At 38.8% G+C, this 14,155-nt stretch overlaps 1 protein-coding gene across 1 annotated transcript in view; it reads left to right on the plus strand.

Annotated features, from left to right (window-relative positions):
* Window positions 1–14,155, plus strand: part of DNAH5 (dynein axonemal heavy chain 5) — a 180,154-nt gene that overhangs the window by 21,325 nt on the left and 144,674 nt on the right. The window contains exons 7-13 of the mRNA XM_038770441.1: window positions 1,268–1,444; window positions 3,449–3,562; window positions 4,410–4,517; window positions 5,945–6,067; window positions 6,854–7,069; window positions 9,675–9,782; window positions 12,884–12,969. Of these exons, the coding sequence (XP_038626369.1) occupies window positions 1,268–1,444; window positions 3,449–3,562; window positions 4,410–4,517; window positions 5,945–6,067; window positions 6,854–7,069; window positions 9,675–9,782; window positions 12,884–12,969 (932 nt within the window). The remainder of the gene's footprint in view (window positions 1–1,267; window positions 1,445–3,448; window positions 3,563–4,409; window positions 4,518–5,944; window positions 6,068–6,853; window positions 7,070–9,674; window positions 9,783–12,883; window positions 12,970–14,155) is intronic.

Raw genomic sequence — 14,155 nt, forward strand, 5'->3', positions numbered from 1 at the left:
TAAAAATAAAAGCAGAAAAGTAAGTTAATCGTCTGAGCTACATTGGAAACTTCTAAGGCTATAGTGTCCTTAAATAGCCAGATCTCAGTGTGATTGTTTCTTGGCTACATTTGTGAAGCAAATATATTATTAACGGAAATCCCTAATATCAGAACCATTGAAAGTACCATAATTCTCCTAGAACAAATTTAAAGTTTTGAGACGTTAAATCTGTTTAATTTCCTAGGGAGATAGAGCCTCTGGAACTTTATTAGCTGTTAGCTAACCACAGCATCGGACCACACTGTTGCCAGCAGTGTCCAGGGTGTTATGAGCTAGAAGAGGAGCTTTTACGAATAAATGGAAAGAGGTTGAGGGTGAGGGAAGTCCAGGGGAGGGATAAGAAGGAATTAATACCTGAAACACCCTCGCAGTTCTGTTCACCTAGTTTGATGAAAGACAGAATAAAGCTGGAGAAGATCTAGAGGAAGGTCACTAAGATCTATAGGACGGAGAAGTGTCTGAATGAGGATGGACCCAGAGATTCTGCAGTCTAGAAAGAGGAAACAAATGAGTTTCAAGTAAAAAAGGGGGTTGGCGGGGTGAACAAATAATTGTTCATCAAATCCCTGCCACTAGGACCCAAAGGCTCCCCCTGCCATTTTTTTTAAGTGCTTAGTATGCGCCAGGCACTGTACTAAGTGCTGGGGTAGATAGAAGATAAACTGGTTGGCCACAATCCATGTCCTCCATGGGGTTCACAGTCTTAATCCCCATTTTACAGATGGGATAACCGAGGCACAGAGAAGTTAAGTGGCCATATGAAGGTACTTTGTTTACTGGTTTTGAACCTTTCTTGGTAGAAGAGGTAGTAAGCGTATTGTCATTTTTATAGAGGAAGTTGTGCGGGCTGAAAATTTGGATTATTTATAGCTGTTAAAATCATAATGGGTTACTGGAAGGAAAGTGAGATAGAGGGAAGGTAGACAGTTTGTCCCTAATCAACAGGATAGATGTCAACATAAGAATATCACACTGCCCCTTGAAGCATCCTGATATCTCTGTTATAGACAGAATCATTTTGGTCCTCAAGATGCTATTTCTCTGTTGTGATGTTCTTAAATACCATTCTGCCATAGCCCTGAGCCTACTAGGGCAGGTCTCTGACACAGCTTGTTGATGTTTTAACATGTCTTGAGGCACGGATCATCATTTACTTAGGCCTTGCTGAAGTGAAATGTTCTTAATTCCACCCCGCTAAGCTGAATTTGTTTCTCTGTGATTCAAGGTCCTGGCTGAAAATGATCAATTACGGAAGGAGGCGGATGACTTGGGGCCACGAGCAGAGTTGGAGCACTGGAAAAAACGACTTTCCAAATTCAACCATCTTCTGGACCAGCTGAAAAGCCCAGATGTGAAGATGGTGCTAAGAGTGCTCGCTATGGCCAAATCAAAACTTCTAAAGGTTCTCTGCCCTTAGTAATGATGATGATAATAATACTAGCAATAATAATAATAATGGTATTTGTTTAGCGCTTACTATGTGCCAAGCATTCTTCTAAGCTTTGGGGTTAATCAGATTGGACAGAGTCCCTTTCCCACATGGGGCTCACAGTCGTAATTCCCATTATACAGATGAGGCAACTGAGGCACAGAGAAGTTAAGTGACTTGCCCAATGTCACACAGCAAAGTGGCAGAGCTGGGATTAGAACTCAGGTCCTTCTGAATTCCAGGCTGGTGCTCTATCCACTAGGCAATGCTGCTTCTCCCTTCCTTGTTAGCTTTCCTTTGACTTTCCTAGAAGTTTTTCACATCGATTTTTTTGGCTTTTTTTCATATTCTATTTCATTAGAAAATTAAAAGGGAAAATACATGATTTGTAGGCCTGAAGGCAAGAAAGTCACAGTACATAAAGTGGAGATTATTGACAAAAATGTACATGTTCTATAGTTCTTTTGTTGTATATGTTTAGCTTTAGAATGAAAGTATTTCCAGCTCACTTGTTAAATAAACAACAACCCTGTGCTAAGCACTGGGGTAGTTACTATATCATTACCTTAGTATTGAAGACTAAGTAGGAGTTCCCATTACATAGCAATGTAAGTATACATATACAAAACCAATTGTTGGGAGTGCAATTAATGAAGTAGACTTGCATGTGTAATTATCTTGGTGAAATAGGAAAAGGATAGTTAGGAAAACATACAGAGTTTAACATAACACCATGAAGAGGTGCCAAATAAAGTACTTATTTTACTGATGTGCTTTTGACTGCCTCTTGGGCTTTCAGTGACATTGTGTTAGGTGAAAAAAGAAGGACTAGAAAATGAAATCAGGCAGTTCTGCATTTCTATCCTGAGACCTCAACTAAACTCACCTCCAAACTGAGAGTGACACTTTTTTTTTTAATGGTATTTGTTAAGTGGTTACCGTTTGTCAAGCACTGTCCTAAACACTAGAATAGATACAAGTTGAGAAGCACCATAGCCTAGTGGATAGAGCACAGGAGTCAGAAGGACCTGGGTTCTAATCCTGTCTGCTTTGCTGTGTGACCTTGAGCAAATCACCTAACCTCTCTGTGCTTGTTACCCTATCTGTAAAATGGGAATAATGACTCTAAACTCTTTGTAGGCCAGAGACTGTGACCAATCTGATTAACTTTTATCTACCCCAGGGCTTAGTACAGGGTCTGGCACATAGTAAGCTCTTAACAGATACCATATGAAAAGATTAATCAAGCTGGATGCAGTCCCTGTCCCACATGGGGTTCACACTTTAAGTATGGAACAGGTAAGTGAGGTAGAGACAAGTAAAGTGACTTGTCCAAGGTCACACTGTGGACAAGTGGTGGAGCTGGGATTAGAACCCGGCTCGTCTGACTCCCAGGACTGCATTCTTTCCACTAGGTTACTCTGCTTCCCAATTCCCTATTAGTATTAACAAGATTATTTTATCTGTAGTAGGTAGTGGATCTTGTTATCTTGGTTTCACAATGAAATATAAGTTGTGTAGGTGCCCTCTTCATGCTGGTGAGGCGATGGGTGACGGCCCCAGGCAGTTCTCAGAGTTGATCATCCAAGGTCTCTGACCAAGATCTGAATTCTTACAGTCAGGGCTGAAAAGGACCCCAAATAGTGGCTTTCTGTTCTGTTCTCTCTTTCTCGGCTGTTCCTTCCCTAAAACCCTTGCCCCCTTCTCACCCCAGCACTCAAAATGAAAAGTAAGCACGTCTAACGTGATGCTGAAATAACCTCCTCAATTTATGTTTTGGTTTCATCACAGTTACTGGGGTGATTGGAATGCAACCTTTTTAAAAACAACATCCGTGCTTTTGTGTAGCAAATTTGAGAAGGTTGTTTTTTGTTTGGAAAAAGATAGGCTCATATCCAAATTCACACCTGGCAGTGTGTGGGTTCCCCACCAGTCTGAGTTCCTGAGTCATTGCTATTTTCCCTAATTTTTGCCTAGGTTTGGCAGAAGGTAGATGCACGCATCACTGATGCAGCTAATGAGGCCAAAGACAATGTGAAATATTTGTACGCTCTGGAAAAGTGTTGTGACCCCTTGTACAGCAGTGATCCTGTAAGTACACATTTCTCGCACTTGAATTTCTACATTTTTGAATTGACATAACACATACCAAGAATTTATGTATTAATGACTAGATTAAGAGAAAACAGCACCAGGAGATACAAACGTAATGAGAGAAAACCTTTTTACGTGGCTGGAACAGTAGGTCTTACACTACCCTATTCAGCCACATACACACTTGTATGTGGACTTCACTAGAAGTAGTATCTTCTTCGAATAGAAAGAAAAGAGAAACATTAATAAATGAGATTTCTTGTACCACCTGATATGAAAACAGATTTCCATTTCCCCGAGTGAAGACGCAGTTGGAACATTCTTTAAAGATATGTTTGCTTGTAACAAAATTCTGTCTAGCCTTTATCCTTAAAATGCAAAATTTTACTGTTAATTTATATCATACCCCATTTTTCTTTAAAACAAATTGAATTTGATTGTAAGATGCATATTTTAGTAAGCTCTGAGTTAGCCTTATCAACCAAACTATTTCTGTGATTCTACAGGCTATTCAACGCCTAAATCATTCGTTGCTTTAATTTCAAAATCAATTTGGGGGGAATTAACAATATTTTTCACTGAAACTGGCCTTGTCATTAGCGATGAGCAAGGGTTCTTTGCATTTTGATTAAAAGTTTTATTATCTCAATAACCTCTGGTAACTAAACTGTGGCAATGTAATTATTCTTTTGTGGTGCCTATTCAAAAATATTAGATACTTGTTGCATAATGTTGAAAATTAATAGAAATTTTCCAGGTCAATATTGCTGTATTGCACATTAGAGTTACTCAAAATTGATTTTTTTTTTTCCTCCCACAAAAATGTATGTTCTCTCTATTTCAGGTCTCCATGGTTGATACTATCCCTGCACTCATAAATGCGATTAAAATGATCCATTGTATATCTCATTATTATAACACTTCTGAGAGGATAACTTCTTTGTTTGTCAAGGTGAATGCACAGCATAAAGTCTTCATTCATTTACATTTTTATATTTGTCTGGTTTTAATTGAAGAGTTACACTGTCAGCGCATAAATGTCCGGGTTTTCTGCTTACTGAAAAACCCATGGTTTCACCAGCAATCTAGTTATTATGAATGTTGAGGTTACTTTCTGAGCTGACTGAATTGCAAGGGTGAACAAACAAAACCTTTCTTTGTTGCCTCAAAAATTAGAGATCGTGGGAGGGATTTGATTATTTATAACTCTTGCAAATTTTGAAGGAAATGTTATTTGGAGTTCAGCTTCTGTGGCCAAAGAGGTGAGTTGATGAGTTCCCTTGATAAGAATGTGGGGATCACAGATATTCCCCCAGAGAAATAAATAACTGCAAATTTCTAAGCAAATAAATAATGATCTTTGCAAGATTATAAAGGGAGATTTATATAACTGGTCATAACATTAAGGATCTCTTGTTTGGAGACCCAGGCCTCGAACAAGTTGGGTCTCTCTGAGAAACAAATGTCACTCTATGCTAGCCAATTCCTGCAGCTTCTCACTCCAGTGTTGTCTGGTTTGGGACCCATAGTTATGGAGTTACGGAGTAAGCGCTTAACAAATGCCATCATTATTATTAACCGAGGGTAGGAAAAGTTGAATGGAGAGAGGAAGAGTCAATAGACCCTGCCAGCTCTTAGCAGCTCTAGACTCTCCTGCTCTCAAAAGCTAAGCTTTCTAGCTGAATATCATGGAAAAAATAATGCTTATGTTAGCCTCGAACTTTCCTTTGTTTTACTCTCTGTTCTTCTTCCTCTTTAAACACAACATAGCATTGTAAGTGGTTTTTTTTTTTCTTTTTTACCATTGTTTTTTATTCTGTCAAGGAAATGACTGCATTTCGAAATGACTGCATTTCCACACTGGATCCAAGCACAGAATTTTCATGTCCCAGTTGGTTCAAAGGGACTATTTCCTCTGATTGGTAGTTTCTCCTACATACTAAGTGCTTGGGAGGGTAGATTTTGTAGTTTCACTTTATGGGTGAGAACACTGAAGTTAAGTGACTTGCCCAAGAAGTAACAGTGATATTTATTGGGCTTTTATTGGGTGCAGAGCAGTATACTAAGTGCTTGGGAGAGTACAATGCAACAGAGTCGGTAGACACATTGCCTGCCTACAAGGAGCTTACAGTTGAGGGGCAGTCCTTAAAGTAGGTCAAGTATTAGACCAATGGCTTAATTTATCTTGACTGTATTCCATAATTGACTCATTGGATCATAGTTCATTGATTTCAGTCTGGTTGAAGTCAGGAAGTCCTGGGCCCTTGTCTCCTTATTCTTTTCCCTCTCACATGCTTGTTCTTTCTCTCTCTCTCTCTCTCTCTCTCCTTTCTCTTATTCCTTAGCAATTTATAAACTATCATCTCTTTAATGACCTAGGTAACGAATCAGATGATAACAGCGTGTAAAGCTTACCTTACCAACAACTCCACTGCCACCATCTGGGAGCAGCCCCAGAATGTAGTTATGGAAAAATTGTTAGCAGCCATCAGGCTTAAACAGGTAATCTCAAGCGCTGTAAGTAATAACTAAACAGAGATATGATACTTTACATTCATGATGTCACATAATCTGTGCATATAAGTCTTCCTGTAGCAACCAGTGCTTGGAGTTCTTGTCATCTGAAAGATATGAGTTTGGATTCATTCCTTTCAATCAATCTATAATTATTAAACATGTATTAAGTGCTCATGAGACTACAGTAGAGTTAGGAGACATGATCCCTGTGCTCAAGGACTTGACGATCTAGTGGGATAATTTCATACCTGATAATGATAATAGTAACAATAATAATAATGGTATTAAGTGCTTACTGTGTGCCAACGAGCACTGTACTAAATGCCAGGTAAATACAAGGTAATCAAATTGGACACTGTCCCTGTCCCATTTGGGAATCCCAATCTAAGTAGGAGTCTAAGTTGTAAAATCCCCATTTTACAAATGAGGAAATTAAGGCACAGAGAAACTATGTGATTTGTCCAAGTTGACACAACAGGCAAGTTCATTCATTCAGTTGTATTTATTGAGTGCTTACTGTGTGCAAAGCAAGTGGGAGAGCTGGGATTAGAACTCAGTTCCTCCCACTCCTGGTCCATACTCTTTTCATTAGGCCACACTACTTCATCTCTTGTCGCATCAGAATAGAGCAATCACTTCTTAGTTTTCTGTGATAGCTTCTCCAAGACTCCTACTTGGGTACATTTCTTCTCCTGACAAGGAGAATGATGTTAATGTCTTCCAAATGATTTTCCATTGTTAAAACATTTTATTTGCCCTTCTGATGTAAAGGAATATCAGCACTGCTTTCACAAGACTAAGCAAGAACTTGAACAATGTCCAAATGAAAGACATTTTGATTTCAGTGAGATGTATATTTTCGGAAAATTTGAAACCTTCCATCGACGTCTAAATAAGATAATGCATATCTTCACAACAATTACAACCTATTCTGTTCTTCAAGACTCCAAAATTGAGGGGCTGGAAATTATGGCAACCAATTATCAGGTAACATTTCACAAAGTAACTTTGATATCATTTGGCATTAAGTTTCTACATTTTATACAATTAGCTGTGTTTGATAATCTGGATACTCTGGATAAGATACAAGTATCTTATTGTTAGACTTGCAGTTCTTTTCCTATTTGTTTCACTTCAAAAAACAAATAAAAAAATATTAGTACCTTGCAGCTAGTCACAAAATATTAAATACCATTAAAAAAAGAACTAATTTTCAAAACCAAAATCCACAGCATGAACAGTCCTTAAAATTCATAACCTCCCACTGCTACTGCATAACTGCTGTTTATGTAAATGAAAGTATGAATCAGGTCCTTGAAGGGCTTTTTTTGTTTTGTTTTTACCCAAATAATGAGCTAGCCCCCTTTGGTGGTGCATTCCATCCCCATTCTTAGTGCTTATTGTGTGCTTGGCACTGTTGTAAGTGCATGGGTAGATGCAAAGTAATCAGGTTGGACACAGTCCATGTTTCACAGTCTTAATCTCCATTTTACAGATGAGGGAACTGAGGCACAGAGAAGTGAAGTGACTTTCCCAAGGTCACATAGCAGACAAATGGCGGACTCAGGGTTAGAATCCAGGTCCTTCTGAGTCCCAAGCCCTGTCAACTAGGCAACACTCCTCCTCTGTTAACAGGCAACAGGTTAACAGGTGGTGGGGAGGAGGAAAAAGGGAATTAGTTCTAAATACAAGAAGTTGTACAGTTCACCCAACTGGTACTCCTGCTCTGCTACTCTCACTCTCCTATTCAAATTCCCCCAGAGTCCCACCTCTGAATCCCAAATCCCTCTTCCTTACCCTTATACCTTTCAATTTACCCTCCCATCATGAACATTATGAGACAGTGCCAGAAAATTAAAGCATTACATACATGTACACTTTCACATTAATATATGTTAGGTAGTCATATGCCAACAGCAGAGGTGGGGGAAGTCTCTCCCTCAGTTCTTTGAGCTGCCCTCCAAATTTTGCTCTTGCAAGGCCTTAGAGCTTGCAATCAGAGATAAAAAGAGCCAGAATCAATCAGTTGTATTTATTGAGAGCTTACGGTGTGTAGAGTATTGAACTAAGCACTTGGGAGAGTTACAATATGATGGAGTTGGTAGAAACGAACCTTGCCTAGAGTTTACATTCGAGGGGGAAACAGATGTTAAATTATGGATAGAGAAAATAGCAGAGTAAAAATGGTAAGCCCAAATGTAGTCTGGTGCTGGGATGAGTTTTAAAGTTCTTAATGGGTCAGACCAAGAGGATAGAAGATACAGATTGGATAGGGAAATGAAGGATAGATCAGGAAAGGCCTCTAGGAGGAGTTAAGACTTTAGTGACCTTCTGGCCTGTTATTTCTTTGGTGTCCATGTCCTCCTCTGTTCACATACCTAAAATTCCCGTTCACTTTTGGACCCTACGTCAAAGTGATAAATTGACCACCTACTGATACACCTCTTCACAAAGCCATCCAACTCAACTGCTGCCATTGAGTCAGATCTCCACCTTCTTGTTTATGAACATGCTGTGACAGATGACTTGGCTTAAACTAAAATGATGGCTATGATTCAGGCAATTCCTTGAATCCCGGAGAGCCAAAATTCTGACTGTTGTGCACTTCAGGGGGCAGAGACCAGATTTTGAGATGAAGAATGGGGATGGAGCTCACCACCAAAGGGGGCTAGCTCATTATTTGGGTAAAAACAAAATAAAACCCTTCAAGGACCTGACTGATTCATACTTTCATTTGCATAAACAGCAGTTATGCAGTAGCAGTGGGAGGTAATGAATTTTAAGGACTGTTCATGCTGTGGATTTTGGTTTTGAAAATTAGTTCTTTTTTTAATGGTATTTGTTAAGTGCTTATTGTGTGCTAGGCACTGTTGTAAGTGCATGGGTAGATGCAAACTAATCAAGTTGGACACAGTCCACGTTTTACAGTTTTAATCCCTATTTTGCAGATGAGGGAAATGAGGCACAGAGAAGTGAAGTGACTTTCCCAAGGTCACACAGCAGACAAATGGCGGACTCAGGGTTAGAATTCAGGTCCTTCTGAGTCCCAGGCCCTGTCAACTGGGCAACACTCCTTCTCTGTTAACAGGCATTTAAGGCATGGAAGAGCCTACTGCTTTGAATGTTCCCCTCATTACTGTAACATATTTCCTCCGTGTACTGGAGTTTGTTCTTTTGGAAGTGTATCTTTGTGACATCACAAAATGAAAAAAATAACCTTCCTGTATCCTGAAGCCACTCTAACCGGCTGTATTTCACTTGTGTGGTTATTTTAAAGTGGATTTTGAAACTTAAATGTAAAAGCATATGTATATAATCACATGCATATTTAGCCCTTAGTGTTTGAACATCTTCTGATGGTGAATTTTATCTTTATCTTGGTACCACAGTCAGTCCAAATAACAGTTTGTGATTCAGTGGTTATAAAAGCAAACTATTGTAAGACTTATATAAAATACATTTGTGTGATCATGAAGAAACAAGAAAGGTAGACTTTAACAATTTGATTTAAATAAAAAGACTGTATATTTAAGCACTGCATGTTGTAAAATAGATATATTTTACCAATGTTTTATTTCAAAAAATTCTTTAGAGCATTGTTGCCACCATTAAGAAAAAGGAGTATGACTTCTTAGACCAGCGAAAAACTGATTTTGATCAGGATTATGAAGAGTTTTGCAAGGAGACCAATGACCTTCATGTAGGTTATATGATAAAATTCCTACTGACATTCTCAAGTTTATTTTTTCCTCTTCTGAATATACTAATCTTTTAGAATTCTGAAGGGAGCGGTAGCTTCATTATACAGATGGCTGATATCAACCTCTGACAGTGTTTTTTGATTTCAGATTAATAATTGAGTGCTTTTGCTTATGGATTAAAGGATCATAAATACAGCTTTGTATAATGATTTCTAATAACCCTCCACTTTGGTCTAAGATGAACAAATGTTCTCTTTCTCTTCCTCCTCTTTCACATCCTTCTGTTGTACAACTTCCTTTTAGAAGTTGGGAATGCTTTTGAATATGCAGATGTTTTATATCTAATTTAATCATTATAAGATATCCTCCACTAGATATAAAGATGTTGTATATCTAATAAATATCATTTATAAGATAACCTCCTCTTTGCCTCAGTTTTCTCATCTGTAAAATGGAGTTCCTGCTGTCCCTCTGTCTCAGAATGCAAGCCTAGTGACGCACAGACAGTGACTGAAACAAATAATGGTATTTACTGAGTGCTTACTGTGTACAGAGTACAGTACTAAGCATCTCTTTTCTTTGTTTGAACTGTGTTTATGTGCAAGGCACTGTACAAAGCACTGGGTAGATACAAGCTAGTCAGGTTGGACACAGTTCACGTCCCACATGAGGCTCACAGTCTTAATCCCCGTTTTACAGGTGAGGTAGCTGAGGCACAGGGAATTGAAGTGACTTGTCCAAGGTCACACAGCAGACAAGTGGTGAAGCCGGATTTAGAACCCAGGCCCGTGATCTATCTATCTACCTACTTATATTGTGCTGTATAACACAATATAATTGGTATTCACATCCCTGCCCACAACAAGTTTACAGTCTGGAGGGGGAACTGATTATTTTGTACCCACCTCAGTGATTGACACATATTGAGGGGGGACCGTTGTAATGGGGAATTCTATTTTCATAGTGGGATGGCTAGAGTTCTCTCTGTGACCTGTTTCACTTATCTAGTCTTTGAGATTTATCCTTTTTGGCCAGTAAACACTCAAAGCCAGGATGGAAGGATGGACAGTGATGGGAAATGAGGAAGAAAAAGAAAGCAGAAAGGGGCAGTACGAGGCATAGCAGGGAGAGAGAGAGCAGAAAGGAGGGGTTGCAGAAGGGTAAAGAGGAGAGTGGTCTGGTTATGCATCTAGCATTATAAAGTAAAACCTTGGAGTTGCCCCAACATCATTTTCCTTTCTGTTCTTCTTTGGCTAATGGACTGTGAGTGCTGAGGTCACTGATCTCTAAGGGAAAGGAGGAGGCAATGTCAAGTTCTCCCCCTTTTCAGCATTCCTCCTTGGCTACCATTTCACTCTTGGAAAAATCTCCCAGTCCTGTCATTGCTCCTATGGTTTATTCAGTGGAGATAAAAGGAAAGCTTAGTCATGACAAGGTACCTCTCTCTTTAAAAATAAACCATTTTCTTCTATTTCATTTAGGGCAGGGGATGCAAATAGGATCTGATTGCTTTCAGAAATATTTAGCAAGTAAATTATAATGCCTCTCAGAATATGGAGATTACAGTCATTCAAGTTGCTCCTGATTAAAACATTGAGGGCTAATATCTTTATCAACACTCTAAGTCTGGGTACTCATAAAACCTTTGTTATATCGATATCTGTTATTTGTAAATATGTATGTCTGAAATAAATGAGAATGTTGTTCAGCCATCCAACCCCTTAAACATACATCTCAGGGGTTTTAATATGTTTGTGGCATTTATGTAACTATCAGGTAACCCTATTTTTTATTTGACTATGTTAAATGCTTCAAAATGAAGTACTTTAAACGGTGGAATGACAAAATACAGAGTTTAAGAACTTTTATTAATAGGAACAAATCCATGATGGGAATTATTTCCAAAATGCTGCTTTAGATTTGCACATAATTATTCTATTTTGGGATGCATAATACATGAAATTGATACAGTATAATTAGAACTGGAGTCTTTTATGTTGTTTGGCAGAGATGCCAAATTTTCATTTTGAGCAAGGGGCCAGAAAGGTGCAGGGATTTTAACAGGGGATGAGACTTAGGAGAGGCAAGCTTAGCAAATCAGAAAGTCACCAGATTGGGTCTTTTCAGTACAGACTGGAAACTCTCAGGTCTTACCAAGGGACTTGAGATTAGTGAGTCTAGGAGTCCAGCTTAGAAAACCACGTTCAAATTGGTTCTTTTCTGCTCAGTGACTTCAAAAGAGCAAGGGTCAGGGTGCTTCCCCCCCTGAGCTTCCTTTTCTCAAGCTCCTAATAGAGGCAGCACACTGGGAAAATGCCTTTTTGCCTGTTAGACTTATTAGGTGTTTGAGGAAGGAGTAGATCATTGATGTTAGCACAGTAAGCGGTATGTATATCTGTGTTATTAAACATTCTCCAAGAAAACAGCTGCTCTCAGCTGTTGATGTCTGCCCCCACTTTGCATTTCATGCGTACCAGGGTTTAGTAAATGGGGAAGCTCACTGACCCCAACTTGTATCCTTTAAAATGTCCACGTATCTCTTTTTTTTTTTTTTTTGAAGTCTTTAATACATCAAGCACTATTCTAACTCTGGGGTAGCTTCAAATTTATCAGTTTGTCCCTGTCCCAAATGGGGCTCACAGACTAAGTTGGAGAGGGTTTAATCCCTACTTAACAGATGAGGTAACTGAGGCCCAGAGAAGTTAAGTGACTTGCCCAAGCACACAGCAAGCAACTGACAGAGCTGGGATTAGAAGCCAGTACCTCTCCCGCCGAGGCCCATGCTCTTTCCACTATGCATGTGGCTTTCTCCTGGAGTGTTCTCATATTTTTCAGTATCTCCCAATGCCCTGATCCATTCGACAATGCCAAATTGATTGATTTATTCTAGTTTAATTATGCCCAATCTATTTTCTAGTATTCTGTCAAAGCTAGGCAGTCTGTGCTAGTCTAGTCTAGAATGTAAATTACCAATTGGGTGCAGCCAGCTGGGGAAAAGAGAGAAATCACGCCTTTTAGGAATATCTGATTTTCAATGTTGGTTCTGCTTGATTAACCTAGATTTAAATGCTCATTTGGCATTTTATTATTTTCATCTTAGAATCAAATACGAATATTCATGGATGACACATTTGAAAAGATACAGAACACAGAGAACGCACTGACTATGTTGAAGAAATTTGAAAGGTAAAATTAAAATCTCAAGCCACCAACTGACTGCCCTACTCTCTTCAACTAGTATGCTAGAGGATAATATAACTAATTTCGTATGGAATGACAACTTAGAAGGGAAAAAAATAGTGTTTTTTCTAACTGAGACCCTGTTATGTTTTTATATTTCAAAGTGGTTGAGTCAAATAACTGAAACTTAGGGAAATAATTCAGGCAAAGATTGTGTAATTTCCCTGTAGTACAATCTGACGTATTTTTGCCATACTGCATATATTCAAAGGGCTATCCTTTGCTAGCCTTATCAGCACTGGCATTGAAACTCCAGTTCTGACATAAGGGTTGAAGGTACAGTCCTTCAGTGAATGCCATCATAGTGAACACCAATATAAAAGTCATTGTGATTGTGTATGATTGGGACTTCATTATTTTTCTCAGTGTAAAAATGGCCCCAGTGTAAACTAGTGATAAAACTGGGAAGATTTGTTATAATAATGACCGTATTTATTGAACACTAAATCCTGAACTAAGCATTGGGGCTGATAAGGTAAATAATCAAGACACAGTTCTGGAATCCCTTGTTTCAGCCATTTGGCCAATCTTCCCTGGGGATTGTTTCCAGAAAATTGGCATGAGGATTGTTGTTAGATATTAGTGAAGGTTTTAGGTGTCTCCTGTGAGTTGATGCCCCATTGTGGCAGGAAAGTTTGCATATGCTGATGAAGCTTAGAGTTATGCCATCTTGGGCTACCCATAATGGAAAGGTCTAAGCGTAAGTGTCAGACAAAATTGATTCACCTGTGCTGGGCATGGGAAATAGTCAAAGGCAGGTGATCAAGTGATCAAAACATTGATCAAAGATAACAGCAGAGACTCAAGTTTTTACTGTGAGAAGGCAGCACTGGTAAACCCCTTCCGTATCTTCACCAAGAAAACTCTATGGATAATCATACCAGAATGACATTATGACAGAAGATGGGACATTTTGAAGAGTTTGTGTCCATGGAGTCGCTATGGGTCGGAAACGACTTGGCAGCATTTGAAGAAGAATTAGGTATTAGTGAAGTCAAACTTTACTATTTGCACTAAAATGGAGAGACATAGGTCACATTAAATTAATCAAAAATATTGTTTTTCTTTTATCTTTTCTTCCAACCTGATTAATTTGTAGCTACCCTAGTATTTTGAACAAGTGCTTGAGGCA

The sequence above is a fragment of the Tachyglossus aculeatus genome, chromosome X3 (assembly GCF_015852505.1).
Source record: "Tachyglossus aculeatus isolate mTacAcu1 chromosome X3, mTacAcu1.pri, whole genome shotgun sequence".
Taxonomy (NCBI): domain Eukaryota; kingdom Metazoa; phylum Chordata; class Mammalia; order Monotremata; family Tachyglossidae; genus Tachyglossus; species Tachyglossus aculeatus.